At 57.4% G+C, this 26,329-nt stretch overlaps 1 protein-coding gene across 1 annotated transcript; it reads right to left on the minus strand.

Annotated features, from left to right (window-relative positions):
- Positions 1 to 6,246: 6,246 nt before the first annotated feature.
- On the minus strand, positions 6,247 to 24,488 carry LOC104345319 (1-phosphatidylinositol 4,5-bisphosphate phosphodiesterase gamma-1). The gene is made up of 32 exons (XM_086465228.1): positions 24,269 to 24,488; positions 18,070 to 18,219; positions 17,866 to 17,959; positions 17,697 to 17,744; positions 16,985 to 17,069; positions 16,770 to 16,850; positions 16,643 to 16,677; positions 15,434 to 15,506; positions 15,231 to 15,332; positions 15,038 to 15,156; positions 14,853 to 14,938; positions 14,537 to 14,657; positions 14,269 to 14,437; positions 13,864 to 13,983; positions 13,545 to 13,652; positions 13,255 to 13,442; positions 12,832 to 13,032; positions 12,579 to 12,698; positions 12,060 to 12,243; positions 11,664 to 11,741; positions 10,667 to 10,770; positions 10,349 to 10,445; positions 9,750 to 9,816; positions 9,132 to 9,295; positions 8,912 to 9,008; positions 8,550 to 8,774; positions 8,068 to 8,216; positions 7,386 to 7,500; positions 6,975 to 7,136; positions 6,684 to 6,772; positions 6,377 to 6,561; positions 6,247 to 6,298 (listed from the first exon to the last, which is right to left on the minus strand). The coding sequence occupies exons 1-32, from the start codon at positions 24,486 to 24,488 to the stop codon at positions 6,247 to 6,249; spliced, it is 3,888 nt and encodes a 1,295-aa protein (XP_086321354.1).
- Between the last annotated feature and the right edge of the window lie 1,841 nt (positions 24,489 to 26,329).

The following is a 26,329-nucleotide window of genomic DNA, read 5'->3' on the forward strand; positions in this document are numbered from 1 at the left end:
TCCCCTGGGTTGTGAGAAAGGAGAAAGTCACACCAGTGAAGATACGCGCGCGTCATCACAGGATCTCAGAAGAATTCAGGTCGGAGGAGGTCTCAAACCCAACCCTGCGCTGCAAGCGGGTTGCTCAAAGCCTCACCCAGTTGAGTTTTGAGCACATCCAACCACAGAGATCCCTGGTCCCTCGCTCCGGTGTTTGATCGCCCTCATGGTGGAAAAAATTCCACTCAACCAAGGTTTCCCACGTCCCCGTTGCCTCCTGTCCTCTCGCTCGCATCTGTGGGACGAGCCCAGCTCTGTCTTCTCTATTAAACACTCCCAGGAAGAAATTGCACTGAGCAGCATCTCCTTGTCTGTTCTGTTCCCTACAACGCTGTGCAGCCCGAATGACCTCGTTAAATTCCACCTCCTGCCTTCTTTTCATACTTACCTGCAGGAACGGGGCAAAAGCTAAATCTGCCTTTTAAAAAGTCTCTAAAAAGGCAGTTCCAGTCTGCAACCAGAGCTCTTCGTTATTAAATTAAAGCACATTCATATTTTAGATATTTTTAATATTTACTTGCAAAGCACAGCACCTACTGTGTTACTGCGCTGAGGCGCTGAAGAGCACCATCTTTCGAAACAAGTATGTTAAAAGAAATTCAAATTATCTGGAATCAGAATTACACTTTTGTGCTGACCTTCTAGCTAAACTTCTATTCTTACACATTTCACCCCTCCCCATCTCACTTTTGATGATATCATGCACAGCCAGAACTTAAATTCATTGTTATAACATTAAAAAAAAAAAGGGTGAATATAAAAACTTCTTCCTGCAGGTAGAACTGGTTGGCCCAACATGGCCAATATAGAGAAAATAACAGAAATGCCCATTTTTAGGTCATGGAGGACATTAAGGAAGAAAAAAAAAAAAAAAAAAAAAAAAAAGATGTCTCCACTGTGGGATACCTGGTAGATGTTTCTTAAAAGTTCAAAGCAAGGGAGGAGGAATTGAGCAGAGGCAATTAAGAGAAGTAGAAACACACTCGGGGCATTGTGGCAGGAAGCACAAATGCAGCTGCTCACAAGAAAATAAATGGGTGGGTTGGGAGGAAAATGTAGGCAGAGCTCGAACAGAAAGGCTGCCCAGAGCTCGGCGAGGGGGAGGGCAGCGTTACTGGGGACTTGGCTGGAGATTAATGTTGAGGGAGCTCATTTTTTAAAAGTATTACGAAAAGATAAAGCGCTGCTTGTGTTGGACAAATAAAACATCACCCGATGACTGACCAGATCCCTGAAGTTTTCCTTGTGTTTGGGCTCATCGCAGCAGCTTCCTACAGAAGCCATCTCCCTTTCACTCTTATTTTTTAACTTCAGTGAAAAGATGGCTCGGAGACCCGATCCGAACGGTGCTGTACTACTTTTGGGCAACGCTCCTTTGCTGCGGCTGGTCTAAAAATGGAATAACCCCCCAGAAAACCACGGGTCTCCTCAAGCAGCATCTGCTTGGGTCTGCCAGCGCGGCTGATTTCACACGTACGGCTGATGTACGTCAGCCATGTAGCCAGAGACTCGACAACCTGCCCTGCTGCAGCTCACGCTCTTCCCTCTTTCCCGCTGAGGGAACCCAGTGGGATTCGCTTCGGGACGCCCACCTTGAAGTCACCGGGCACTACGGGGGGTGCATTGGAGCAGCCGTGGCCAGGGCAAGTCCCCCTGCTTTGTAATAAGCAAGGTGGGAGGTGACAGCAGGCAGTGGAAGCGGCAGAAATCCCGTGGTGCGCAGCAGTTCCCTTATTTCCCATCCACGCAACTTGCTGCTAATGTTTGAGAATGCCGCTGGCAGAGCAAAGGCTTAAAATTCTGTGATTTTTATAGGACAGAATTAAAGAATAACATTCAGTGTCCCAACCCCCCCTATTCAATCTTCCATTTTCAGGACCTCAGTTTTATTGTAAAGTTCCCTCTCCACAAGGAATAAAATAAACCTTACGGTGCTTTGAGTGCTGCCAAAAGAGAAAAAACAGAATAAACTGTCATCAAAACCCAAGAATAAGCCTTTTTTTCCTCACCAAAGCCCAAGAATAAGCCTTTTTTCCTCACCAAAAGCCAATGATAAGCCATTTTTTCCTCACCAAAAGCCAATGATAAGCCATTTTTTCCTCACCAAAAGCCAAGAATAAGCCTTTTTTCCTCACCAAAACCCGAGAACAAGCCTTTTTTCCTCACTAAAGCCCGAGAATAAGCCTTTTTTCCTCACTAAAGCCCGAGAATAAGCCTTGTTTCCTCACCAAATCCCAAGAATAAGCCTTGTTTTCCTCACCAAATCCCAAGAATAACCCTTGTTTTCTTCACCAAAACCCAAGAATAAGCCTTGTTTTCTTCACCAAAACCCAAGAATAAATGGTTTTCCTCATCACACTCAAGAATAAAGCATCCATTTAGCAACAGAATATGTGCAATTCCCTCCCAAGTTAATAGAGATAAAAGCCCCTCCAGGCCAACGGGCGATATTTGGGCTCATGGTGTTTCAAACGGCACCGAAACCTGCTGGATTGCACTGAGGGAAACCTGGAAAGTGTCAGATAATGAAAAATTAAGCGAAATTAAAGCAGAAAATTGAGGCCAGGCTGGAGGAAGGGTCTCCAGGGGTCTGCCCCTGAGGCACCGGGGCTGAGAGGGCCCTAGAGGGGCCGGGGGGGGGGCGCGCCAGGGCGCTGCGGGGCGATGCCGAGGAGGGGAGGCCGCAGGGGGAGGCCGGGGGGGGGTTTTCCCGGCGCTGCCCTCCCTCGTCCCCCCCGCTCTCACCGTCTCCCGCCGCCGCCCCGGCCCCGCTCCTTCCGCCTCAGGGGACGCCGACCACAGAGCGGCGGAGGAGCGCGGCCCAGAGCGGCACCGCCACTTCCGGCCCGCCTCACTGCCGCCGGCTTGTCAGCCAATGGGGAGAGGTGGGGGGGGAGGTGGCTGCAGGCAGGTAGCCAATGAAGGGGAGGGGGCGGGGGCAGGCTGCTGGGGGGGGTGGGTCGCACCGCTGCACCGCCCCGCCCCGCCCCCTGCTGGGCCCCATGGGGGCGGGAGGGTCCCGCGGGCAGCGATCGGGCCTGGGCCCTGTGTCTGCTGGTGCTGTGTCCGTGTCCCCATGCCTGCGTGTCCCATGTCCCCATAGCTCTGTGTCCCCATGGCCCAGTGTCCCTATGTCCCCATAGCTCCGTGTCCCGTGTTCCCACAGCCCCCATGACCCCGTATCCCCATGACAGTGTGTCCCATGTCCCCATGACTGTGTGTCCCCATGGCCTCATAGCCCTATGTCCCTATGTCCCCGTGCCCCATGTCCCCATAGTCCTGTGTCCCCATGGCCCAGTGTCCCCATGTCCCCATAGCTCTGTGTCCTGTGTCCCCATAACCGTGTGTCCCGTGTCCCATATCCCCATGCCTGTGTGTCCCCATGGCCTCATAGCCCTGTGTCCCCATGCCTGTGTGTCCTGTGTCCCCATAGCTCTGTGTCCCCATGGCCCAGTGTCCCCGTGTCCCCATAGCTCTGTGTCCCGTGTCCCCATAGCCCCCCATGACCCTGTGTCCCCATGACTGTGTGTCCCATGTCCTCATGACTGTGTGTCCCCATGGCCTCACAGCCCTGTGTCCCCATGACCAATGTGTCCCACGTCCTCATGACTATGTAGCCTCATGGCCCTGTGTCACAGAACCACAGAATCACAGAACAGTAGGTGTTGGAAGGGACCTCTGGAGATCATCTGGTCCAACTCCCCTGCCAAAGCAGGTTCACCCAGAGCAGGTCACACAGGAATGTGTCCAGGTGGGTTTTGAGTATCTCCAAATAAGGAGACTCCACAACCTCCCTGGGCAGCCCGTTCCAGTGCTCTGCCACCCTCAGAGGGAAGAAGTTCCTCCTCATGTTCAGGCAGAACTTCCTGTGCTCCAGTTTGTGCCCGTCACCCCTTGTCCTGTCGCTGGGCCCCACTGAGAAGAGCCTGGCCCCATCCTCTTGACACCCACCCTTTAGATATTTATAAGTGTTGATGAGGTCCCCTCTCAGTCTTCTCTTCTCCAGGCTAAAGAGCCCCAGGTCTCTCCACCTTTCTTCATAGGAGAGATGCTCCAGCCCCCTCATCGTCTCTATAGCCCTCTGCTGGACTCTGTCCAGTAGCTCCCTGTCCCTCTTGAACTGAGGGACGCAGAACTGGACACAATACTCTGGGTTTGACCCTACCAGGGCAGAGCAGAGGGGGAGGAGAACCTTCCTTGACCTTCTGGCCACACTCTTCTTCATGCACCCCAGGATGCCATTGGCCTTCTTGGCCACAAGGGCACGTTAGTGGCTCAATGCCACCCTGTTATCCACCAAAACTCCCAGGTTCTTCTCTGCAGAGCTGCTCTCCAGCAGGTCGACCCCCAACCTGTACTGGTGCGTGGGATTGTTCCTCCCCAGGGGCAGGACCCTACACTTGTCCCTGTTACACCTCATCTGGTTCCTCTCCACCCAGCTCTCCAGCCTGTCCAGATCTTGCTGAAGGGCAGCACAGCCTTCTGCTGGATCTGCCACTCCTCCCAGCTTCGTATCGTCAGCAAATTTGCTGAGGAGACGCTCTGTCCCTTCATCTAGGTCATTGATGAATATACTGAATAAGACAGTGTCCCCATGTCCCCACAGCCCTGTGTCCCCATGACCATGTGTTCCATGTGCCCATGACCCTGTGTCCCCATGGCCCTGTGTCCCACGTCCCCATGGCCCTGTAACCCTGCATCCCCACAGCCCTGTGTCCCCATGACCCTGTGTCCCATGTCTCCATGGACCTGTAACCCTGCATCCCCATAGCTGTGTGTCCCCATGATCCTGTGTTCCATGTGACCATGACCCTGTGTCCCATGTCCCCATGGCCCTCTGACCCTGCATCCCCATAGCTGTCTGTCCCCAGGGCCCTGTGTCCCCATGACCCTGTGTCCCGCATCCCCATAGCGCTGTATCCATTGTCCCCGTGTCCCCACACCCCTGTGCTCTGTGTCCCCCCCGGCTCTCTGCCTCGTAGCCTGTGTCCCCCTTGGCCTGTGCCCTGTGTCCCATGTCCTGCGTCCCACATCCACTCCCCGGGTGGCCCTGCACTCCCTCCGCAGCACACCCCATGCACCACCCAGGTGTCCCCGCTGCTGCTGGGACACGTCATGGGGACAAGGGTGACACAGTGGATCCAGGACCACCGATCCACCCCCTTGGGGACATCACTCACCCCAGGGACATTGGCACTGGGGGCAGAGCTCGGGCTGGGGACCAGACCACAGCAGCGGGGTATAAATATTGGCTAAATAGATTTATTTTCATACAAAGAATACACAGATCCCCCCCCCGCTTGGACACCCCGACCCCAGGGGACACCCCGAGATGTCCCCAGCCACTGCCCTGCTGGGCACCACCTCCATTGGCTTGACCGGCAGGATCTGTCCCCATTCCCAGGGTTTGGTGCCAACACTGGTGTCACCTCGGGGACATTCCTGTCCCCTCTGGGGCCACCTTGGTGCCTGTGACCGGCCACCCTGCCTCGTGGGGCACCCCCAGAGCTCGTCCCCTGCTCCCTCGCACCCATGCTGGGGGCCATCTCTGGATATTTTGGGGGCCCCGCTGTGCCCTAATACTGTGGCTGGTATAGACACCCCCCCCCCCCCCCCCCCCCCGCACCATATGTACACGCTGGATAAAAGAAGAAAATACAGATATTTATAGTGGGAGGGGGCAAAATGCCCCCCTACCTCCCCCCCCAAAGTGTCCCCTGTGTCCCCATCCTGGTGCTTCGCTTCCAACTGGTCCTGTCCCCTGTCCCCAGGATGGAGGTGGCCGGTCCTGCCCCATCCTGGGCCGGCTGGGCACCTGTGCCTCAGTTTCCCCATCGGTCACAGGGCTCATCACCCACCCCCTGTCATAGGATGGTGGGACACAGAGGATGCGGAGTGAAGACGAGCCACGGTGGCCACCCCACAGGGACAGGGACGTGGCCACGAGCCCCAGGGGACATGAGACGAAGCTGGAGGCACCTGGGATTTACGCCAGAGCAGCTCGCCTCCCACCTCGCCCTGACGGAGAAACGTCACAGGCAGAGGTACTGGAAGTTCCCTTTCGTCCCCAAATTTGTCATGCTGCTGTCACCCAGCCCTGGGTGTGTGTGTGGGGGTCCAGATCCGGCCACCCCACCTCCCTTTGCAGCAGGAGAGGAGGTGGTGGGGGAGGTCCACAGCAGGCTGGTGGGCTCGTGTCCATCCAGCTCAGCTGCGTTTGGTTACCATCTGCCGATCCCTCTTCTTTTTCTCCATCAACCTGGTGGGGAGCAGGGTGGTGGTCTTAAGGACCCTCCCAAGAGGGACTTCCCAAAGCCACGGGGGAGGGGACACTCACTTGCGATTGCGGACTTCGGTGAGCTCCATGAGCCGCTCCTGGGCTGCCCGTAGCTCGTCGAGGCGCTGCTGGTAGCGGGAGTCACAGCCGTTGGTGCGCTCATAGCTGGAGACCTGGCTGGAGAGCTCGCTGGCACGGTCCCGCAGCTGCTGGATGGATGAGTAGAGGTTCTCCTCATCTTCCTCCTGCTCCAACACAAGGGGTATGAGGCTGGTGGGGTGGACAGGGCACCCCAGGGTGCTGTTCCCCCTTGCTCTGGCTGGGGAAACTGAGGCACAGAGTTCCTCAAGCTGCCTGGGCCACCTGCCTTGGCGTTGATGATCTCAATGTGGATGAGGAGGGCGGCGAGCTCCAGGTCCTCAGTGTAGCTGTTCTTCAACGGCACCGACCGGTAGCCTGGTCACAACACCATGACATAAGCTCAGCCCCATGGCAGAGTCTGTCATGGCCAGATCCCCGAGGAGAAGATGATGATGATGATGGTTGCAGGGGGGTTGGACTAGATGACCTTTAAAGCTCCCTTCCAACACAAACCATTCTATGATTCTACAATTCTCTGATGACGATGGCGGTGGTGGTGCAGATGGAAGGACAATACCTGTTTTGAGGCCCTTGACGGGGAAGGTGGCTTGTGCCAAGAAGTTGGGGTCGCTGAACATGTCCTCCTCGTACACCACAAAGCGGAGGAAGGCAAACTCAGGGTTGTTGATGTCGAAGACAAACTGCTTGAAGAGCCAGACAGGGTTGAAGCCGTTGTCGGCTGAGGGGTGAGGAGAGAGCGGGGAGGGTCAGAGCAGGGCTAGACAGGTGGACATCACCAGCATGTCACCAGCATGTCACCAGCACGTTAGTGGGAGATGCCTATCCTCTTCAATAGCCCATGAAACCTAGCCCCACCACTGACATGTCCAAGAGGACCCCAAAGGGCATGGTTAGGGATGTCCTGGAGTCCCTGCTGGTCCCTGGGGCACAGGGGATGGGTGGGAATGTCACCCACGTGGAGCCTCACCTACAACGTCTGTCTTGTTCTTGCTGTTGTCGTACTCAGAGCCGCACACCTCCACCTCCACGAAGGGGCACACGATGCTCCTCCCATTCTTGGGTAGGTGCCGGGCACCGAGGATCTGTGGGAGAAAGAAGAGGAAGAGGAGGGTGAGGTCTGGCCACGCAGGGCAAGGAAGGACTCCTCAAGCCAGCCCCATGGCTCGGTCTGTTTGGGCTTGCCAAAAGCTTCATCATGTCCTTCACACCTTGTTTATGGTTTTAGAACTGGTTTTAGCTTGATTTTAGCTGTATCCATGAAATTATGTCAAAAAACTTTTGCTGGATTTGTGCTGTGCTCAAGAGTTAGGCACCTACAAACCAACCCGTCCTGGCTGTAACACCAAAATTACCCAGGGGCTGAGTAAGGTGCTTCTGGGATTGTTTTATCTGCTTTACCCTCCACCTCGCTCTTGCTCAGGTTAGGCTCAGCTCTGTGCACTCATGGGTCTATCCCCTGTGGAAAAATGATGCCACATGCAGAGAAAGACTAACAAACCCAAGACATCATGCAGTAACAAGCTCCATGGAGAAATATGCAGCTGAAGCATGTAAAAACTACCCTCAGTTGACCCAAAAACAAGGAAGAAGTGATTCCCCATCTTGATGGTGACCACCTCAAGGTGGACTTGCTGTCCTTGCCCACTTGCCTGCAGCTGGACTGTGATGGGCTCCACGATCTTCAGGCTGTTCTTGTCGAAGGGGTCAAAAGTCTCATCCCTCATGATGTCAGGCTGCAGGACGTAGCCGCTGCGGCCACCGAGCATGAAGAGTGCCTGGTTCAGCTGCATCGGCTTGTCTGTGGCCATGGGGACAGAACAGCTCTGAGCCGTGAGGCTCAGGGACCTCCCTGGGGTCCTTGGGCAGAAGGTCCTGCCCTGGCAAACCCACTACTAAGAGCTCCCAACCCTGGTTGGAGAAGGGATGCAGCTGGGTTTTGCATGAAGCAGCCAAGAACTGCATGGAAATGTCCCAGTGTCCCCATCAGGATGAGGACAAAGTTTGGAGAGAGATCATCCACGTGTTGGTGACCACCTCCACCAACAGCACCCAGGGCAGAGCCACTGGAGATGGGGATTTTGGGATGTCCTGCAGGGATGAGCCCAGCAACCACCCCAGGAGCGGGATTTACCAGGCGTCTGGAAGTTGAGGGCCACGAGCTGGCTACCGCAGATCCACATGGGCAACGGGTCATAGTTGGAAGAGTCCAGGCGCTGCCCTTTGGGGTAAATGCGGCTGAGCTGGCGCCGGTTGTACTGCAGGAACTTCTTGCCCTTGCTGCGGTTGGCGTACTTCTCCGCCTTGGTCTCCGGGAAGGAGGACATGTCCCGGTAGCATGCCTTGTCCGTGCCAATCTCTGAAAGCACCAAGGTGGCCATCAGTGGATGACATGGGGCTTTCTGGTGGCCTCGGGGTGGCCCACCATGACTGCTTGGTTCCCCCCACCCATCTCTTCCCACGCTCATCCCATCACCCCTCTTCTCTAGCTCTTACTGTCCTCATCGAATGGCACTGGGCGGCAATACACAACCAGCTCGGAGAGCTCCAGCGCGATCTTCTTCCTCCGCTCCATGATCTTCCCCTCTTGCATCTGCACAAGGGAAAACAGGAGCTGAAAGTCTCTCCTCCAGCCTCCTTCTTTGGAGAAATTTGGGACCATTTCCCAGGTGACTAGACTGTCCACCCACATCTTCTGCACCCCAGTGCCCCTCACCCTGGCATCGGCGTTCTGCGTGGCCTCTCGGATCTTTGCCACCCACTCGCTGAGTTCCTCCTGCGTGTCCGCGGCCACGTCCAGTGACTGGGCTGCGTGGGACATCTGCTGGGAATGGATGGTGAAGACAAATGGTTTGGAGCTCCTCCCGTCTTTGGAGATAACTATAAGGACATCAGAGGAGGGCTTTACTTGAAGACATTCCCAATGGATGGCTCTGTGGAGCAAACGAAACCTCAGAGGTCCCACTCCCAGGCCCCCACCAGCCCCTCCTGGCACCCCAGCAGTCATCAGGGTCCTCCTCCTTCGAGGATCCCCATTTTTTAATGTATGGTTTCAGCTTTCCACATTGCAATGCATTGTTCTTTGAGCCAGGGGTAAATGTTCCCCTGACCCATTCGGATCTCCAAATTCCTCTGAATTCCCTCCAAATCAGGCAATTCCCTCCAAACCCAGCCCCATGTTGCTCGCCGGCACATTGTGCCAAGCGCAAACCCAGCTGGCAATTGAGTGATGAGTTTGGGGAGCCTCAGCTCACAGCACTGAGCTTCAGCACGGGGTGCATGCCATTCCCGCGGGCTCCCACATCTACGGCGGGGACGTGGTGGGGACACTCACCGACGTGGCAGGATGGCACGTCGATGAAGCCCTTCAAGAAGTTCCCCAGGGGGCTGTTTTCTGATGACTGCAAGAGAAAAAGGAAGAGGGAGAGGTGGAGGAGGCATATGGGGCCGAGCCTGGTGCCTTCTCCATTTGGCAGCCTCCCTCCAGCCTGCTGAATTGGCCGAGTCTGAGCAATAGCAGAGGAAAAATGCCCTCTTGGCATGGTCTCGAGCATCCCCCAGCCTCCAGATAAGGGTTTGGGTTGGCTTGGGATTGAAAGCATCTCCCAGCCTCTGGATAAAGGTCTGGGTTGGAGCAGGACCATGAGCATCCCCCAGCTTCTAGATAAGGGTCTGGGTTGGCACAGGGTTGGAAGCACCTCCAAGCCTCTGGATAAGGGTCTGGGCTGGAGCAAGACCACGAGCAACTCCCAGCTTCTAGATAAGGATCCTGGCTGGCACAGAATTGGGATCATCCTCCAGCTTCCAGAAAAGGTCCAAGCTGAGGAGGGGCAGGCAGCATCCCCCAGCCTCTGGATAAGGGTCTGGTCTGGAGCAGGGCTGGGAGCATCTCGGGTGGCCTCGGTCCCCGGTGTGGGGGGACACAGCACTCACGGCCTCATCCTGCTCCTGCGCTTGTGTGCTGACGATCTCCTCCACGTAGTTGGCCGGGAACCACAGTTGCTTCTTGCCCCCATAGTCCCCCCGCCACCTGCAAGGGGTGAGAGGATCAAGGCAAGCGGACCGATTTGGGGGGGGACGGGGGTGTTCATGCTGCATGCAATGTGAGGGAGCAGTTGGAGAAGGGGTGGGGGGACAGAAAAGGAGGCAGTTAAAACCCACTGTGGGACAACCCATGGGAAAACCCAGGGTGTCCCCTCCACCTCCCACCCACGGCGATGCCCACCCAGGGGGCCAACCAATTGCCCTCACCAGCCGCCGTCCTGCTTGTCGACATTGTGGATGATGGCCTGCTTGCAGAACGACAGCTCGTCCTCCCGCTGTGCTTTGTAGTCGTAGAGAGCCTTCACTGTGCACTGGGCCACCGGGGAGAGGGACACATGTCACCACCCAGCAGCTAGGGATGCTGGTGAGCAGTGCGCCCCCGCTCAGCCCCGCTTCTCGAGCCCCCATGGTGGAGCGCAGGGGCTCCTGAGGATCTGATGCCCCAAACGATGCTCCCAAATTGCTCACACCAGCAGTGAGACATGTTAGAGGGGACAGGAGGGCTGGAGGTGCCTGTGGTCCTGTAGGACCACCATGTTCAGTGCAAAGCAGGTTCCTCTTCTGGCTCCTCCAATAGTTTCTCCTGGGGCACTGAAGGGGTTAATCCCCCAATATTACCACAGTCCCTCGAAAAAAAGCCCTTTGGGTTAAGCTTTCCCATGTGTGGTCTTAGCCTGAGAGCTGCTCTGCTGAAAAGGGACCTTCAAGGCACAGCAGTGCTGGATCATGGGGACTGTAGGATCACAGGGAAGGAACCTTGGGGCTCCAGTCCAGCCTCCTCTAGGGCCAGCTCCAAGACCAGCCCAGCCTCAAAAACCTCTGAGGATGGAGACTGCCCCACCTGGGAACTGCCCCTAAACCTGCTCTTTTGGGGTTCCCCAAGTGCAAACGGGGTTTACTTGCTGTTGAGGCAAACTTGTGCTAGGTCCTTGCTCCAGGCTGGGCTCTCTACAGACCTGTCCCCCCCACCATGCTGTGCCAATGCTGTCTCTGGAGCTCAGACTGTCCCCAAGTGACGGTGGTGCAAGAAGGGTCCAGTATCACATGAGGGTCAGAAAAAAGCAGCAAAATGTCACTGCTTCTCAGGTCAGTGGTGGTAGATCGGGTGGATCTTGGTGGGGGGGAACCACCCATGAGCCCCTGCACTAGGATCGTCATGTCCCACCACCCTCCAGCTCCCAGGGACACCAGCTTGTCCCCTTACCCTGGCCATTGGCATCTTGTTGGCTTCTACATAGAAGTGGGGGGTCCGCACCTCATACAAGGCTCCATAGTCCAGCTCCTGCAAGGAGAAATGCCTGAGTGGGTCACCTGGATGCGGGAAGTGGTTGCAAGGGGATGTGGTGGGAGACAGGCTACCATGTGTGATCCAGAGGGAGGTTGAGAAGGACCTAATATCCCTTTGCAACTTGTTGGAAGGGAATTATGGTAGAGTTATAACCATGGACAAGGGCTGCAGAAGGAGCTTGGCCAACTCTGGTTGGGCTTTAACTGAGAGGCTGGAGGAGACCTTCCCACCATGGTGGAGCTGGGGATGGGCCTTGATTTCCTGTGGCACAGAGCCCCCATCCCCACCATCCCCACTGCTGGGAGCACTCACGGTGGTACCCATCTTCTCCAGGGTCTCCTCGTTGATGGGGTAGCGCAGCTTCATCTTGCGGTAGAGCGGGTGCTTCTCGTAGTAGCTGATGAGGTCCACGAGACTCTCAAACTCAGCCGAGCTGCCCAGCATGAAGAGCCGACCTTCCTGCTGGATGCGGCAGTGCTTGATCTTCCCCTCCGCCCTGGGGCCAAGAGAGCCGGGAGGGATATGTCAGGGGTGGCCAGACTCCGGCTTCATGATGGGGATGGGCAGGAGGTGATGCCCTGCCCTAGCAGGGATGCCATGGGGGTGACCGCCCTGAGGACGGGGCTTTCCCATCACCGCCGCTAGTGGTTCCCCCCCCCCCGTGACAGCACTGGGCATCGCACTGTGTCACCCTGCTGACCCAGAGCAAACCCCTGCCACCCAGCATGGAGTCACAACAGACACGAGCCAGGCCGTTCTCAGCTTAGCCAGCACTGTGGGCACCATGGCCGAGCCTGGCCAGCCTCGGGATGCTGGGGTGGCCACACTCACCGGAAGGAGATGGCGTAGGAGCTGGGTTCACTGCGCTTGCGCACAAGGAAAGCTCCGTCCCGTGGGACCCGCATCAGCATGTGCTCGGCCTGCAGGCGCGTCAAGCTGGTGTGGTACCACCTGGCCGGGCAGAGCATGGAAGTGGTGGGCTGGCACCAGCATCCCCACACCCTTGGGGGGCACCCAAGACCTCACAACGGGGTGGAGGAGGCTGGTGGGCCCAAGGAACTGAGGGGATGGGGACCATCCTCACTCTTTGCTCTCATGGGCGTTGGGTTGAGGGACGGGGTCGGTGAGGCGCATCTCAAACTCGTTGCAGCGGAGCGGCACCTCGCGGTAGTGGCAGATGAGGCTGTAGAGGCTGTCGAAGACCAGGTTGTCCGTCAGGTAGAACTTGGTGGCGCCGGCCTCCTGCCGCGAATGGATCCGGCAGTGCTGCACCCGGCTGGACCTCCTGCAGTGGTGGTGGGGGAAAGGCAGGGGTGAGTCAATTCGGGTCTATGTCCCCATTGTCCCATGCTTAGGGGTCTGCATGCTGCACAAAAAGGTGGTGTTTCCCCCAAAAAAAGCCATTCCAGCCACCAACCTGGGGATCGGCTGGAGGGCCAAATCCCCAGTGGGATGCTGAGACTGGTTCAGGGAGGGTGGGATCCTACCTCCCCACTGGGGCTCCTACCAGAAGGAGAGAGTGTAGTCCCCCACGAAGGTCTCGCTCTCGCGCACCAGGAAGGTGCCATCCTTGCCGCCCGTCTCGGTGCAGTACTCGTGCAGCAGCTTCTCAGCGATCTGCCGACCGTCGCGGCCACCTCCCAGCTTCCCATGGAACCACTTCTCCGTGAAGTGCAGCTCGTTGTTGTTGAACTCCTGCAAGTTCACCCCGAAATGGGCGTTGCCACCCTCTCACCCTCCCCGTGGAGTCTTCCCTAAATCCCCCTGCCCCGTGGATGCATCCTGCCCCTCACACACCTCCTTCTGCTCCACTTCCTCTTCATCCTCATTGAACTGGTAGCGGGATGTCTCCTCTGAGTAGTAGATCTTGTTGCTTGTCAGGACAAAATAATGGGGGCTCCAGGTCTGGGAGGGAGGAATAGCATCACCAGGCAGGGAGGATGATGGCATGAAGGGACAGGGCTTTGAGACGCCTGTTTCTGCCCCCTCCTGCCCCCTCCAGCACTGCAATGGTCTAGGAGAGCCCGTGCCTCATGCCCAACCCAAATCCCAATGCTCATCCCCATCTGACTGACCCCACTCCACCCCTGGCTGCCATCAGCAGGGAGACCCTTACGTGGTCGATGGGGTCTTCAAGGTAGAGGATGCCGTTCTTGATGGAGTTGCTGATGTCGTTCTCTGAGTAACTGGCAGTGGAGACCTCCTCGTACAGGTTCCCTTCGACCAACTTCTTGTGCTGGGGACAGCCCAGGGAGGGGAGCTCAGCGGTGGCCATGGTGTTGTGGTCACACTGAGCTCCCAGCCCTCAGGCCACGCTTGGGTTCCTGCAAGTCCCTTTTCACCACCCCCTCTTCCCCATGACTGTCTCTTGCAGTAGAACATTGAAGAGATGTCCCACTTGTGCACAGAGGGATGTCATTCTTGAGTCCCAAGATTTGGGACAATCACCATCCCTCACAGCCCAACACAGTCCTTGTCCCTCCCGCAAAGAGGGGCTTTGGGGGTGGTGCCTGCTCCACACCTTGATTAGGATCTTCTTCTTGAGCTGGGTGGGCGAGGGCAACTCATCGGCATTGATGTCCACTGGCTTTGTGAGCAGCATGTCCCCAAAGACCTTCTTGAAGTGGGAGGCCATGTTCCTCTGCTGGACGATGCTGCAGTGGTCTTCGATGGAGAGGATGATGGGGAACCTGCAGGAAGCAGGTGGGAATGGTGGCCTCGGATGAAGGCAAAGGAGAGGTTGCCTGCCCGCCCCAGAATTGGGGTGTTATTGGGTGGCTGGACCTTACTCAGAGGTGACGAAGGCGTGTTCCTTGATGGTGTGCAGCACATCCAGGAACTTGATCTTGGAGGTGAGTGTGTGGCCATGGTAGATGATGGGAAGATCGTCTGGGCCATCCCAGCAGTCCACTGAGTGGGGAGACACCTTGGTTAACACATGCTGGTCACCGACTGCGTACTGGGGACCATGTTTTCAAGCCCCCGAAGGACATGGAGGACCCCCCACCCCAGTGCTGTGGGACGGGTGTAGGGGGCGGTCTGTCCGATGCGACACGAGGTGCTGGGGGGGGCTCAGCAACTCTGCGAAGTGCTGTGGGGACTCACGCTCGATGCAGCGGCAGCCCATGCGCAGGCAGCGGGCATACGCCTCCAGGGAGGACTCGCTGGAGAACTGGTCCCCTGTCAGGTACCTGCAGAGGAGAGAAAGGGACCATCAGAGGCCAGGGACGCCCAGTCGGGGTGATGGGGTGCTCACGGAGGTCCCCAAGGAGAGTCCACCCTGTTCTTACGTGTTGTGGGAGGAGGAGATCCAGTACTGGGACAGGGGGTGGTTCATCTCCTCGGGCACCACGCGCTCATACTTGGCGTCCATCACCATGTTCTCCTTGGAGAAGAGGTACGTGAGGAACTGAAGGGGAAGCAGAGAGGTCAGAGCCTGACAGGAGAGACACCCTTGGGTGGGTGCTGCGTGGGGCCACCCACCTCATCCAGCTGGAAAGAGGGGTCCGCTGCCTCGCTGGAGCCCTCTTTGAGGTAGGCGCACATGTAGTCCCGCACCATGCCCACATCACTGGCCCAGGGTTCCTCGGGTGCAAACATGGCTGTCATTATGGGGGGAACTGGGCTGGGGCATCCCATGAAGGGCCCCTAGGTGGGGACTGAGGGGGGTCTCTAAGAGCACCCACCTTCTGGTCGTGCAGCAGGAACTTCTGGAAGTCATAGAGGGAGACTTGACACAGCTCAGGGCGGTCCACGTTCCTGGGACACGGAGTGGCCATCAGTGAGGACCAGGAGCAGCAGTTGGAGTAGACCCCATGAGAGCATCGAGGCTGCCAGCATCCACCTGTAGCTCAGCCTCCCTGTGCCCCCCTCTCCTGCCCCACTTCTGGCAGCTGTGGCAGCTGCCAAGGGGCTTGAGGAAAGTGTAGGCCATGGGGGTGCAAGGGGAACCTTGAGCTGATGGGCGCTGCTAGATCAAACACTCCCAGTATCACCCTGTGACCTGGGAGAGGCGGGCACACAGCCGGAGTGTGCAGCGGTGACAGGGAGGAGGGCAGGGTGACATGTCCCTACATCCCTGGCACCTATCGCTACTCACTTCCCTGCTCCAATCCCTAGTCGCATCCTTGCTCTCATTTCCGCACCCATCCCCGCTCAAATCCCTTCTACCATCCCCATTCCCATCTCTGCTCGTCCCTGCTCATGTGTCCGCTACCATCCCCACTCCCATCCTCGCTCCCATCCCTGCTCATCCCTACTCCCACCTCCACTCCCATCATCTCTCCCATCCTCACTCCCAGCCCTGCTCCAATCCCCACTCCCATCCCCTCTCATCTTCTCCCCCATCCCCTCTCCCATCCCCACTCCCATCCTCGCTCCCATCCCTGCTCATCCCTACTCCCACCTCCACTCCCATCATCTCTCCCATCCTCACTCCCATCCCTGCTCCAATCCCCACTCCCATCCTCTCTCCCACCCCCGCTCCCACCCCCACTCCCACCCCCGCTCCCATCCCTACTCCCATCCTCTCTCCCACCCCCGCTCCCACCCCCGCTCCCATCCCTACTCCCATCCCTGCTCCCATCCCCTCTCATCTTCTCCCCCATCCCCTCTCCCATCCCCACTCTCATCCTCACTCCCATCCCTGCTCATCCCTACTCCCACTTCCACTCCCATCACCTCTCCCATCCTCACTCCTATCCCTGCTCATCCCCGCTCCCATCCCTGCTCCCACACTCTCTCCCACCCCTACTCCCATCCCCTCGCCCATCCCCGCTCCCATCCCCGCTCCCTACCCCTGCTCTGCCCCGCAGCCCAGCTGCGTTGCCCACCCGATGGATCTGACCCTTGAAGTCTCGGCTGGGATGGGAGCTGCAGAGCTCCCGGCTACTCACCGCAAGGGGAAGGAGAGCTCTAGCTGCTCAATGACCTGCAAGACAAAGGAGGGGACCGGGCTTACCTGGTGGGGGGATAAACCGCACTGGGTGGGGGATGCTTGGAAGGACAAGCCATGGCTCTTACCGACTTCTGCGCATCAAACATCAGGTTTTTGTAGAATTGGATGAAGTGCGAAAAAGTCATCTCGTTCCTGGCTTCCACCTCCTGTGGGTGACGGTGTTCCGTGAGAGTGGGGCCACGCAACTGGAGCCAGTGACACTGGGGCTGGCTCCAGCCTGGCTGGGGGGGGGCTTGGAGACCATCTCCCTGCATAGCTGGGGTGGCCGGGGGGTCCTTACCACGAGCTTGTCCCGCAGGAACCTCATGTTGGGGACACGGTAGTTCACCTGGGGCAGCATGGCCTTGAGGTCCTTCACTGTGATGCTGTGAGAGGGTCAACCAGCGTCAGGGCACTGGCAGACCCCGCAGAGGATGGATAACCTCTGGATGGGTCTCAGCTCTCGACACCAAGGGTCCCATCCCAAATCCTGGTGCCAGCATGGTCTCTGGCGTGGGGCTATCACCCTACCGGACTGTTGACCCCTGCAGTGGCCCAGGACAGCTAATTACATGGGGTCTGGCATGAGTGTGAGCAGAGGGTCAGGGAGAGGGAGCACATCCAAAAACCAGTTGGGTACTCTAAGCTAGCATCCCATCTAGAAATGATGCCCATCCCCAGAATCATTTAAGTCCAAATTCACTTGATTTGGGGTTTTTCCTGTCTTGGGGAGATGTTTATGGGCTGCATTAATGGCTCAGCCCCTCCTGGTGCCAGTGGAAATGCAGCAGTGGGCACGGGGACATCGGGGTCCCCGTGGTCCTTACACCAGCACTCAAGTCTCTAATTGTTGGTGCCTTCTAGCACCCCAGATAACCTCGTACTACCTTGCCTCACAAACCTCGCCACCGGTCTGGCTCGGCCTTCAGATTTGGGGTGAAACTGGGGGGTTATGGCCCTGTCCAGCCAAACCCACTGGCCACTTCCCAGCATGGGGCCATGCCAGTGCTCACCTGCCTTCCCGCGACCGGTCCATCCCATCAAACTGTTTCCGCAGCCACCTGAGAAGGAAGAGACGGACAGATGGTTCTCAGCCCCAGTGGAGATCAAATCCAGGGAGGTTTTGTCCCCCAGATCCCAAGATGGGGACCGGGAAATGGGACCTGCTGTGTCCTTCCTCACCTCTCGATCTGCAGTGGGGTCTGGGCTTTCTGGGTGTCTGCCACCAGCCAGTTGAGGCCTGTTATCCACAGGTTGATGTCCTCCTCACAGAAAGCTGGAGGAGGAAGAGAAGGGTGGTGAGGTTGGGATGGGGGAGGTGGGATGCTGGGGAGGAGGGTGAGAGCCCTAGGGGTGCCAAGGGGAGCGGGAAGGGAGCCCACGCACCGGCCACGCTGAGTGTCCGCAGCCTGAAGTCCATCCCATAGAGGATGATGAAGCACATGGTGAAGTCAAGCTTGCGAGCATCCTCTGGGTAGCGTTCGAAGTCCCGTGAGTTCTTCCCCAGGCGGATCTCCTTGATCTCCCGAATGTCGACTGCGGGGAGAGAGAAACACGGGACTGTCCCCTGACACTCTGCCACTGCGGACCCACGTGCGGGGCTTGGGGAGGCTGCGGGAGGTGGAACTGCCGGGAGACCACGTGTCCTCTGGGAAGCCTTGTCCCCAGGATGGGGCATCCCCATGGCACTGCCCACGGATGTGTGATGGTATGGTGGGTGCTGTGCCCATGTGTCCTCCAAGAAGACATGTCCCCCTGCCCTCCAGTGATGTGTCTGCTAGTGTGATGACACCATGAGTGTTACATGTCCTTCAGGGAACCATGTCCCCAGAACGGGGCATCCCTGTGGCACTGCCCATTGGTGCGTGATGGCATCACAGGTGCTGTGGCCATGTGTCCTTCAGGGACCCATGTTCCTGGGACAGAATGTCCCTGCAGCACTGTTGCACTTGTGTGACAGCACCATGGGTGCCATGGCCATGTGTCCTCCAGGGAACCGTGTCCCCAGGATGGGGTGTCCCTGCAGCACTGTTGCAGCTGTGTGACAGCTCCATGGGTGCCATGGCCATGTGTCCTCCAGGGAACCACATCCCCAGGATGGGGTGCCCCTGAAGCACCACCTCCAGGTGTGTGATGGCACCGCATTCCTATGTGTCCTCCAGGGACTTGCGTCCCCAGGATGTGACATCCTGACAGCGCTACCCACTGGTTTCCCAGCTTTGTGGGTGCCACGTGTCCTCCAGGCTCGGCCTGCCCCAGCCCAACCAGCGCATCTCCAGCCACCTCTCCCCTGCCTTCTCCTCCCCAAGTCAGACCCGGCTCTGGGGTAGGCTGAGCTCATCTTTTAATTGAAGACATCTGCCCAAAAGGTGGCAATTTGGAGACCCAGCAGCCCGGACCACAGGGCGTTTCTTTCCTGCTGTGCTGCTCTCTCATTATCTTGCTATATAAAGCCCTGCTGGTGGCGGGAGGGCTGGGTTTCCGGACCGCAGTCTTCCTCACTGCTACGCTGCCAGAGGAGTTTTCCAGCCCCTGGTTTTGCTGAGTGGAAACGTCCCATCGGGAGCAGAATAATAATATGATGATATTAGTAATAATACACAAAGTTGTTCTCAATACCAAGAGCATCACCCCCTGGGTAGCTTTGCGCTCTGGGACTGAGCCACCAGCACCGGAAAGGGCTTTGTACGGTCGAGGGCAGCCGGACCAACACGCCGTGGTATTGTCCTGCTGAGGAAATGGGTCATTTCCCGGAGAATTTCCAGCCCGGCCACGTTTCCGATGTGGCGGTGGGGAAGGGTGCAGGCGTGCCGGTGCCTTGATGGAAACTCTCAGCCTAATCTGAAGTGGGGAAAGAAAAGCTGAATACAGGGAGGAATAAGGGATGGGGAAGAAATCAGGCTGACTAAGTAAGAAAAGAGGTGCAGAATAGTTTTTCTTGGCGGAAAGTCTCCTGAAAACACTGGAGGCTTTATGCAGCCTTCTCTCGCTGGATGACCACAAGCCAAATTTCACAGATCAGGGTGGGATTTTAGCACAAGTGACACAGAGGAGGTCTGCACCCCTGCATGTGCTTTGTTTTGGGACTAGATCTCAAGAAATGAAACACTGCTGCTCTCTCCATGCAGCCCCCATGGCTCAGAGCAAACCCTCTTTGTTACAAACAGGCGGATATTTGGGGGTAGAAATAGGTTTGTGGGTTAAAAACCAGCCACTCACCCCCAAACCTGCTCATCCACAGGGCGCCAGAGAGGGGCAAGAAGCCAGTGGCTATCAGGGCTCTGCCAACACGTTGCAATGTAGCCAACCCCCTGATCCAATGCCTCTGCGATCGGGCCTCAGACCCAACCTCTGGTTTCTGTCAACCATCATAGAATTATAGAATAGTTTGGGTTGGAAGGGACCTTTGAAGACCATCTAGTCCAACCCCCCTGCCCTGAGCAGGGACAACTTCAACTCGATCAGGTTGCTCAGGGCCCCGTCCAACCTGACCTTGAGTGTTTCAAGGGATGGGCCATCGGCCACCTCTCTGAGCAACCTGGGTCAGCGTTTCACCACCCTCAGCATAAAAAAATTCTGCCTTAGATCTGACTCTACTCTCTTTTAATTTAAAACCATCACCCCTTGTCCTCTCGCTACAGGCCCTGCTAAAAAGTCCCTCCCCATCTTTCTTATCAGCCCCCTTTCAGCACTGGAAGGCTGCTGTAAGGTCTCCCCGGAGCCTTCTCTTCTCCAGGCTGAATAACCCCAACTCTCTCTCAGCCTGTCCTCACAGGGGAGGTGTTTCAGCCCTCTGACCATTTTTGTGGTCCTACTCTGGACCAGCTCCAACAGGTCCATGTCTGCCTTGTGCTGGGGAACCCCAGAGCTGGACACAGTGCTCCAGGGGGGGTCTCACCAGAGCAGAGGGGGAGAATCCCCTCCCTCGACCTGCTGGTCACGCTGCTCAGGATGCAGCCCAGGATATGGTTGGCACATCGGTGGGTCATGTCCAGTTTTTCACCCACCAGTACCCCCAAGTCCTCCTCCAACAGGGCAAATAGCCCGTCCCAGTGAAGAGCCGGGGGAAGAGGGAGCGGCGCAGGGCTGCACAATGCAATGCAGCCAGCGGCTTCCTGGAAACCACATCTGCAGCGGATTTGCAGCGATCATGTCAGAACTATGTCTCCAAACTCCTCCCCGCATTGTCTCAGGGGTCTCGGGCGATTAAAACACTCTGGAAGTCTGTTCCAGCTGCGAAAATCCCTTTTCTCTTCTAATGCAAAGTGAGCAGCGTGGTGCAAAGAAGATTTTGAATGGTGGGAAGATGATGGAGGACCAAGTTCTGCCCAGTGGCTTTTAGGGATGCTGAGAGCCTGGGAGTTTTCTTAATGCATTAGGAGAAAAGCAAAGCAAAGCGGCTGGAGGGAATGGTTGTGCTGGGAAATCCCACTGGCCTGGGCAGAGCTGTTGTGGCACAAGCCACGTCCCCTCGTGTTCGTCTTGGTCATCCCTTCTTGCAGGACATGTGGCAGCTCAGACCCTCCTGTACAGGGGGAGCGATTGAGCGACCACATCCCCAAGGACTCCCTGTGGTGTTGTGAAGCTGATTTAAAAGCTGAAATAAAAGATTTTCTCCTGGTCCAGCAGTGCTAAACCCCATCTGGATTTTCTCCTCCCTGAATGGTTATATTTCTAATTATTTGGTGTTAGTGAGGCTGGAGGTGTGATCCTGATCAGCTGTCATCATGGCAAACCACCCCTCTGAAATGCACTCGGGTTTGCCAAGCTGCCTTCACCCTTATTTCTTTTAATTTCTTGCAAAGACCCCTTTTGGGCTGTTTTCTGCTAGGTTCCATCCTTGCACTGGGGAGCGGGCTCTGCCGAGGGCGATGAGCTGGAAACCTTCAAAGATGAGGTTAATTTTAGAGGCGATGCTACGGGTGACCCCATCTGCAGGGCCACGTGTCCATCGGCTGCTTAACGAAGCGTGTAATTACCCTGGGCGTCTTGGGGAGAGCCAGGATCCGTGTCCTGGCCCTGCCAGTCTGTAACAGAGACATCAGCGCAGTCGGTGATCCCCGCTAATCCCTCTGCAAGCGGGGTGCCTGGTTGAAGGGAGGATTTAAAACAGCCTGGGCAGCTGCGAGGTCAGGCACAGGGTGGGAGAGAGACCCCCAGGATGAATAGGAGATCCCAGCGCTTCCATAATATCACGGCGAGTGGAAGGACACGTGAGCACAGAGCAGGGCTGGATCAGGGGGCAAAGATGCTCCAGGCCAGCACCAAGATGGGGGTTGCTCCTGCTCTGGACTGGGTAAAGTGAGCAGTGGGTTTGAATGGCAGGATTGTACCATTTGCAGAGGGATTTTCCTTTTTTTTTTTTTTTTTCCCCCCTTTTGGGTGAACCTGGAGGCTGCCCACTCATTCCCACAGTGGATTTTGGGCTGTTGTGTGGGAAAAGCCAGATCCCAAGGCACTGGTGGGGAAACTGAGGCAGGGCATCCGGAGCAACCCAAGACCCTGACCTGGCAGTGTGTGGTGCTCCTGAAAAAACCCCAAGGAGCTGGAAGCACGTTATTTCCATGAGTGGAGAACAAGCCCTTCCCGCTGAGGACCAAAACCACCTCTCCAAAAATCAGTGCCCTTCCTCCTCTCGTCCATCCCTTCTCCTCCTCCTCCCACACATCTGCTCCTGAGCCCAGCAGGTCCAGACACGTACGGATCCTGCTTGTGCCGACGCTCATCTCCGGGTGCCACCCTCCTTCCCAGTTCAAAGCCACACCATGGCCAGAAGTCTGGCTCGGGGTGGGCCCCTCTGAGCAGGAGCTGAACCTTCACAGCGATTTTGCTCTGTCTCCTGCAAAATTAGTGGTGGGGGGTGATTTTTGAGTGGGTGATTAGTTATTTTTAATGACACCCTCTGAGCCCCCCCAGGAAAAAGGCACCTGTCACCTCCCAAACCTCTAGGGTGGGCTTTGCCATCATCCAGATGAGATGCTACCCCAAAACTGGGTTCCTCTCTGCATGGGGATGTGGGATGAGGTGATGGTGTCGCTCCATGTCACCCCCAACCCCGTGTTTTCGTCCATTGGCTCTTTTTAGCTCAGTCTAAGAGGAGATGTAAGCCCTGAGGTAATGAGCAACCACATAACGAGCGCCAAGGCACGGGGCCCTGCCGATGCCTGGCGGTGGGAGTATGCCCTAGCAGCCTACTAGCCACCAGCGAATCCACAAGGTAGGGTGACTTTTATGAATGCTCCAGTGGGAGCATCTCCTGTGCCAGACCCCAGTGCCACCAGTCCCGACAAGTTCAGGCACCATCCAAACTTTGCACTGGCGTCATTAAGGCATGTGGGGCAGAGCCCAGCTGGCCAAGTCCTCTCTGGGCTGCATGAGGACACCACCATGCTCCACCCCATGCTGCTGCCTGCCCCAGCAGGCTGAGCACCCCATTTTTGGGGTTAAAAGCGCCATGAGCTGACAATTACCTTCTTGCCAGGGAGGGTATAAAACCCCGGGGATGAAATGGCAGCAGCTTGGCCCCCACAGCAACTTACGGGCCATGTGAGCTGGGACAGAGGAGGTGGTGAGAGTTGCTCAGCCCAGAAGCTCCTGCATCTATATCTCTGGGCATCACACCATGGCCAGGCACCCCACCACGGCCAGAGACACCACCATGGTAGGGCATCCCATTACACCTGGGCACCCTGTTATGTCCAGGCACCCCACCATATCTGGACATCCCACCGGGACTGGGCACCCCACTGTGGCTGGGCAGCCCACCATGTCCAGGTACCCCACTGTAGCCAGACACACCGCTATTTCCAGGCACCGCACCACAGCCGGACACCCTACCATGACCAGGCACTTCATCATGCTGGACATCCCGCCGTGGTCAGGTACCCCACTATTACCAGGCACCCCACTATGTCCAGACAATCCACTGCAACAGGGACCCTACCATGGCCAGCCACCCCATCACAGCCAGACACCCCACTGTGGCTGGGCATCCCACTGCAGCCAGGCACCCCACCACAGTAGAACATCCAACCACAGTAGGACACCCCACCACAGCCAGGCAACCCACAGCCAGTCACCCCAGCATGGTAGGGCACCCCAGCACAGCCAGGCACCCCACAGCCATTCACCCCAGCATGGTAGGGCACCCCAACACATCCAGCCACCTCATAGCCCGTCACTCCGTTATGGTACGGCACCCCACCACAGCCAGGCACCCCACCACAGTAGGACTTCCCGCCTTGACCAGACACCCAACGGCCAGGCACCCCCACCATGGCAGGACATCCCACCATGGCCAGACACCCCACAGCCAGGCACCCTCACTATGGCAGGACATCCCACCATGGCCAAGCACCCCACAGCCAGGCACCCCACCATGGCAGGACATCCCACCATGGCCAAGCACCCCACAGCCAGGCACCCCACCATGGTAGGACTTCCCACCATGACCAGACACACCACAGCCAGGCACCCCCACTGTGGCAGGACATCCCACCATGGCCAAGCACCCCACACCCAGGCACTCCACCGCAGGTGGGTACCCCACCGGTACGTCCCCAGCACCACTGCCACTGATACTCACTCTCCCCCTCCACCTTCTCGGGCGTCCGGCTCCAGATGATCTGCCGGGTCTCCAACTTCACCTGGAAGGTCCTTCGCTCCGGCCTCTGTGACTTCTTCTGATAGAACAAAGTGAGGACGGTGCCCATCTCCAGGCAGCGGAGGATCCTGCCCATGTCCCCTGCCTCCATTCTGCCGTCCTCCAGAAAGCCATTGACGCTGTTGAGCCTGGCCACGGACATCTTCACTGCGTGGCCATCGCCCGGCAGAGCCGCAGAGCCGGGGTTGTCTCATGCAGGAGAGGATGAACCAAAGAGCCGAAACCTCCCCGGGGATTTTCTCTGCTCGCCCCAGGCGTGGGTTTCCTCTACGGCTGACGTCCCGTCCCCTCCGCCGCACCACGGCCACGGCACGGAACCGGGCTTGGTGGCAGCGGGGAGGAAAAGGGTGGGCTGGAGGTACCGTGACCTTCTCGCCGAGGCTGAATCCGGCCCCGGCGTTGGCATCCAGCGGCGGTCGGAGAAGATGAGCAGCGCTGGTGGCGATGGCCTTGCGGTTCAGAGCCAGGGGGGAGAAAAACCATCCGGCCACCGCAGGATGACAGGGGCACCTTTGCGGGTGATGTGGGGTGGAAAACCCAGCCGAAAAAAAAAGAAAAAAAAAAAAGCAAAGTCACCCCAAAACTGATGGTGTCTGCGTTGAGGGGGTGGATTCCCCCTTCCTGGCCTCCGGGCCAAGCGAAGCCGGGGTTGGAACAGGGGTGCGGCGAGGGGTTTCCGAGGGGTGCTCGGCCAGCCTAGGGAGCAGAAGGGTCCCGGTGGGATGCGGGATGCGGGATGCGGGGTTGGGGTGGTGGTGGGTGGGGAGGTGGCGGGGAGGGGGGGATGGGGGGGGTGGGCTCCTGCCAAGCCGCCCCGCCGCCCCTCTCTCCTCCGCTTCTTAATTTCGGGCTGATGAAATGGACGCCCAGAGGAAACTGCAATCACACATGGCCGGAAAGAGATCAGAAAGGAATTTAAAAAAAAAAAAAAAAAAAAAAAAAAAAAGGCAGGATCTTGGAGAAAGGAAAATCCAAGCTGGGGGAAAAGACGGTTGAGGGTGACATCTAGAGGAACTCAAGATGGGGACTGGCTTTGTGGGGCTGCCCCAGGCCCTGTCACCGTCTCGGGGGGCTACCCTGGGATGGGAATGGGTGGAAAAGTGGTTCTTTGGCAAAAAAAAGGGTTAAAGATAAGGAAAGCGGCTGTTGTGGCTTTAGCTCCCGGCTATCCCCGCTGCGAGGCTGGTCTGGGACTGAAGCCCTGTGAATGACCGGGACTAGAGCCACTGCTGTTATGAGTTTTGTCCTGCCTCAAATATATGGGAAGAAAGGGGTAGGGGACTGCAGGGGGGGGGAAGAAACACAGCCAGAGAGAGGGGGGAAGGCAGCGGGGGACAGGGCTTGGTGTCACAGCCCCTGTTTTGTCCCTTTGGCAGGTGCTTGATGGGCAAAGACCCACCGGTGCTATGGGAGCAGATGATTTGTGTAGGGATTTGGGGGGAGGCAGGGGTGCGAGGTGGGACCAGGGGTGCAGAGGGTGAGCAAAGGCTTCCTCCCCAGCCCCATGCTTTGGGGGTTTGGACCAGGAGGGGATCTTGTGGTGCTGGGGCTCCGAGACTCTTGGAGCATGTCAGGGTCCCAGAGATGGAGGCTCAGGCACCTGGGGGTGCCGCTGATACAGGCTCAGGCACGTGGGGATCTTGGTGATGGAGGCTCAGGCACCCTGGGGTCCCCGTGACAGAGGCTCAGGTGTTTGGGGATCCAAGTGATAGAGGATCAGGCACCCTGGGGTCCCTGTGACGGAGGCTCAGGCACCCTGGGGTTCCTGTGATGGAGGCTCAGGGACCTGGAGATCCTGATGACAGAGGCTCAGGCACCCACCTCACTCACTTCATGGTGACGGAGGACACACTTAGAGTTGGTCTGAGTCCTCCAAATCCTTATTCATTCCCCAGAGGCTGCCAAGATCCTCCTGGCTTGCAGGTTCACTCCCTGCTTATGGGAGCCATTAATTTCTCTCCTCCATGGAGAAGAAGTTCTACC

The sequence above is a fragment of the Leptosomus discolor genome, chromosome 5 (genome assembly GCF_034619465.1).
Source record: "Leptosomus discolor isolate bLepDis1 chromosome 5, bLepDis1.hap2, whole genome shotgun sequence".
In the NCBI taxonomy this organism is placed as follows: Eukaryota; Metazoa; Chordata; class Aves; order Leptosomiformes; family Leptosomidae; genus Leptosomus; species Leptosomus discolor.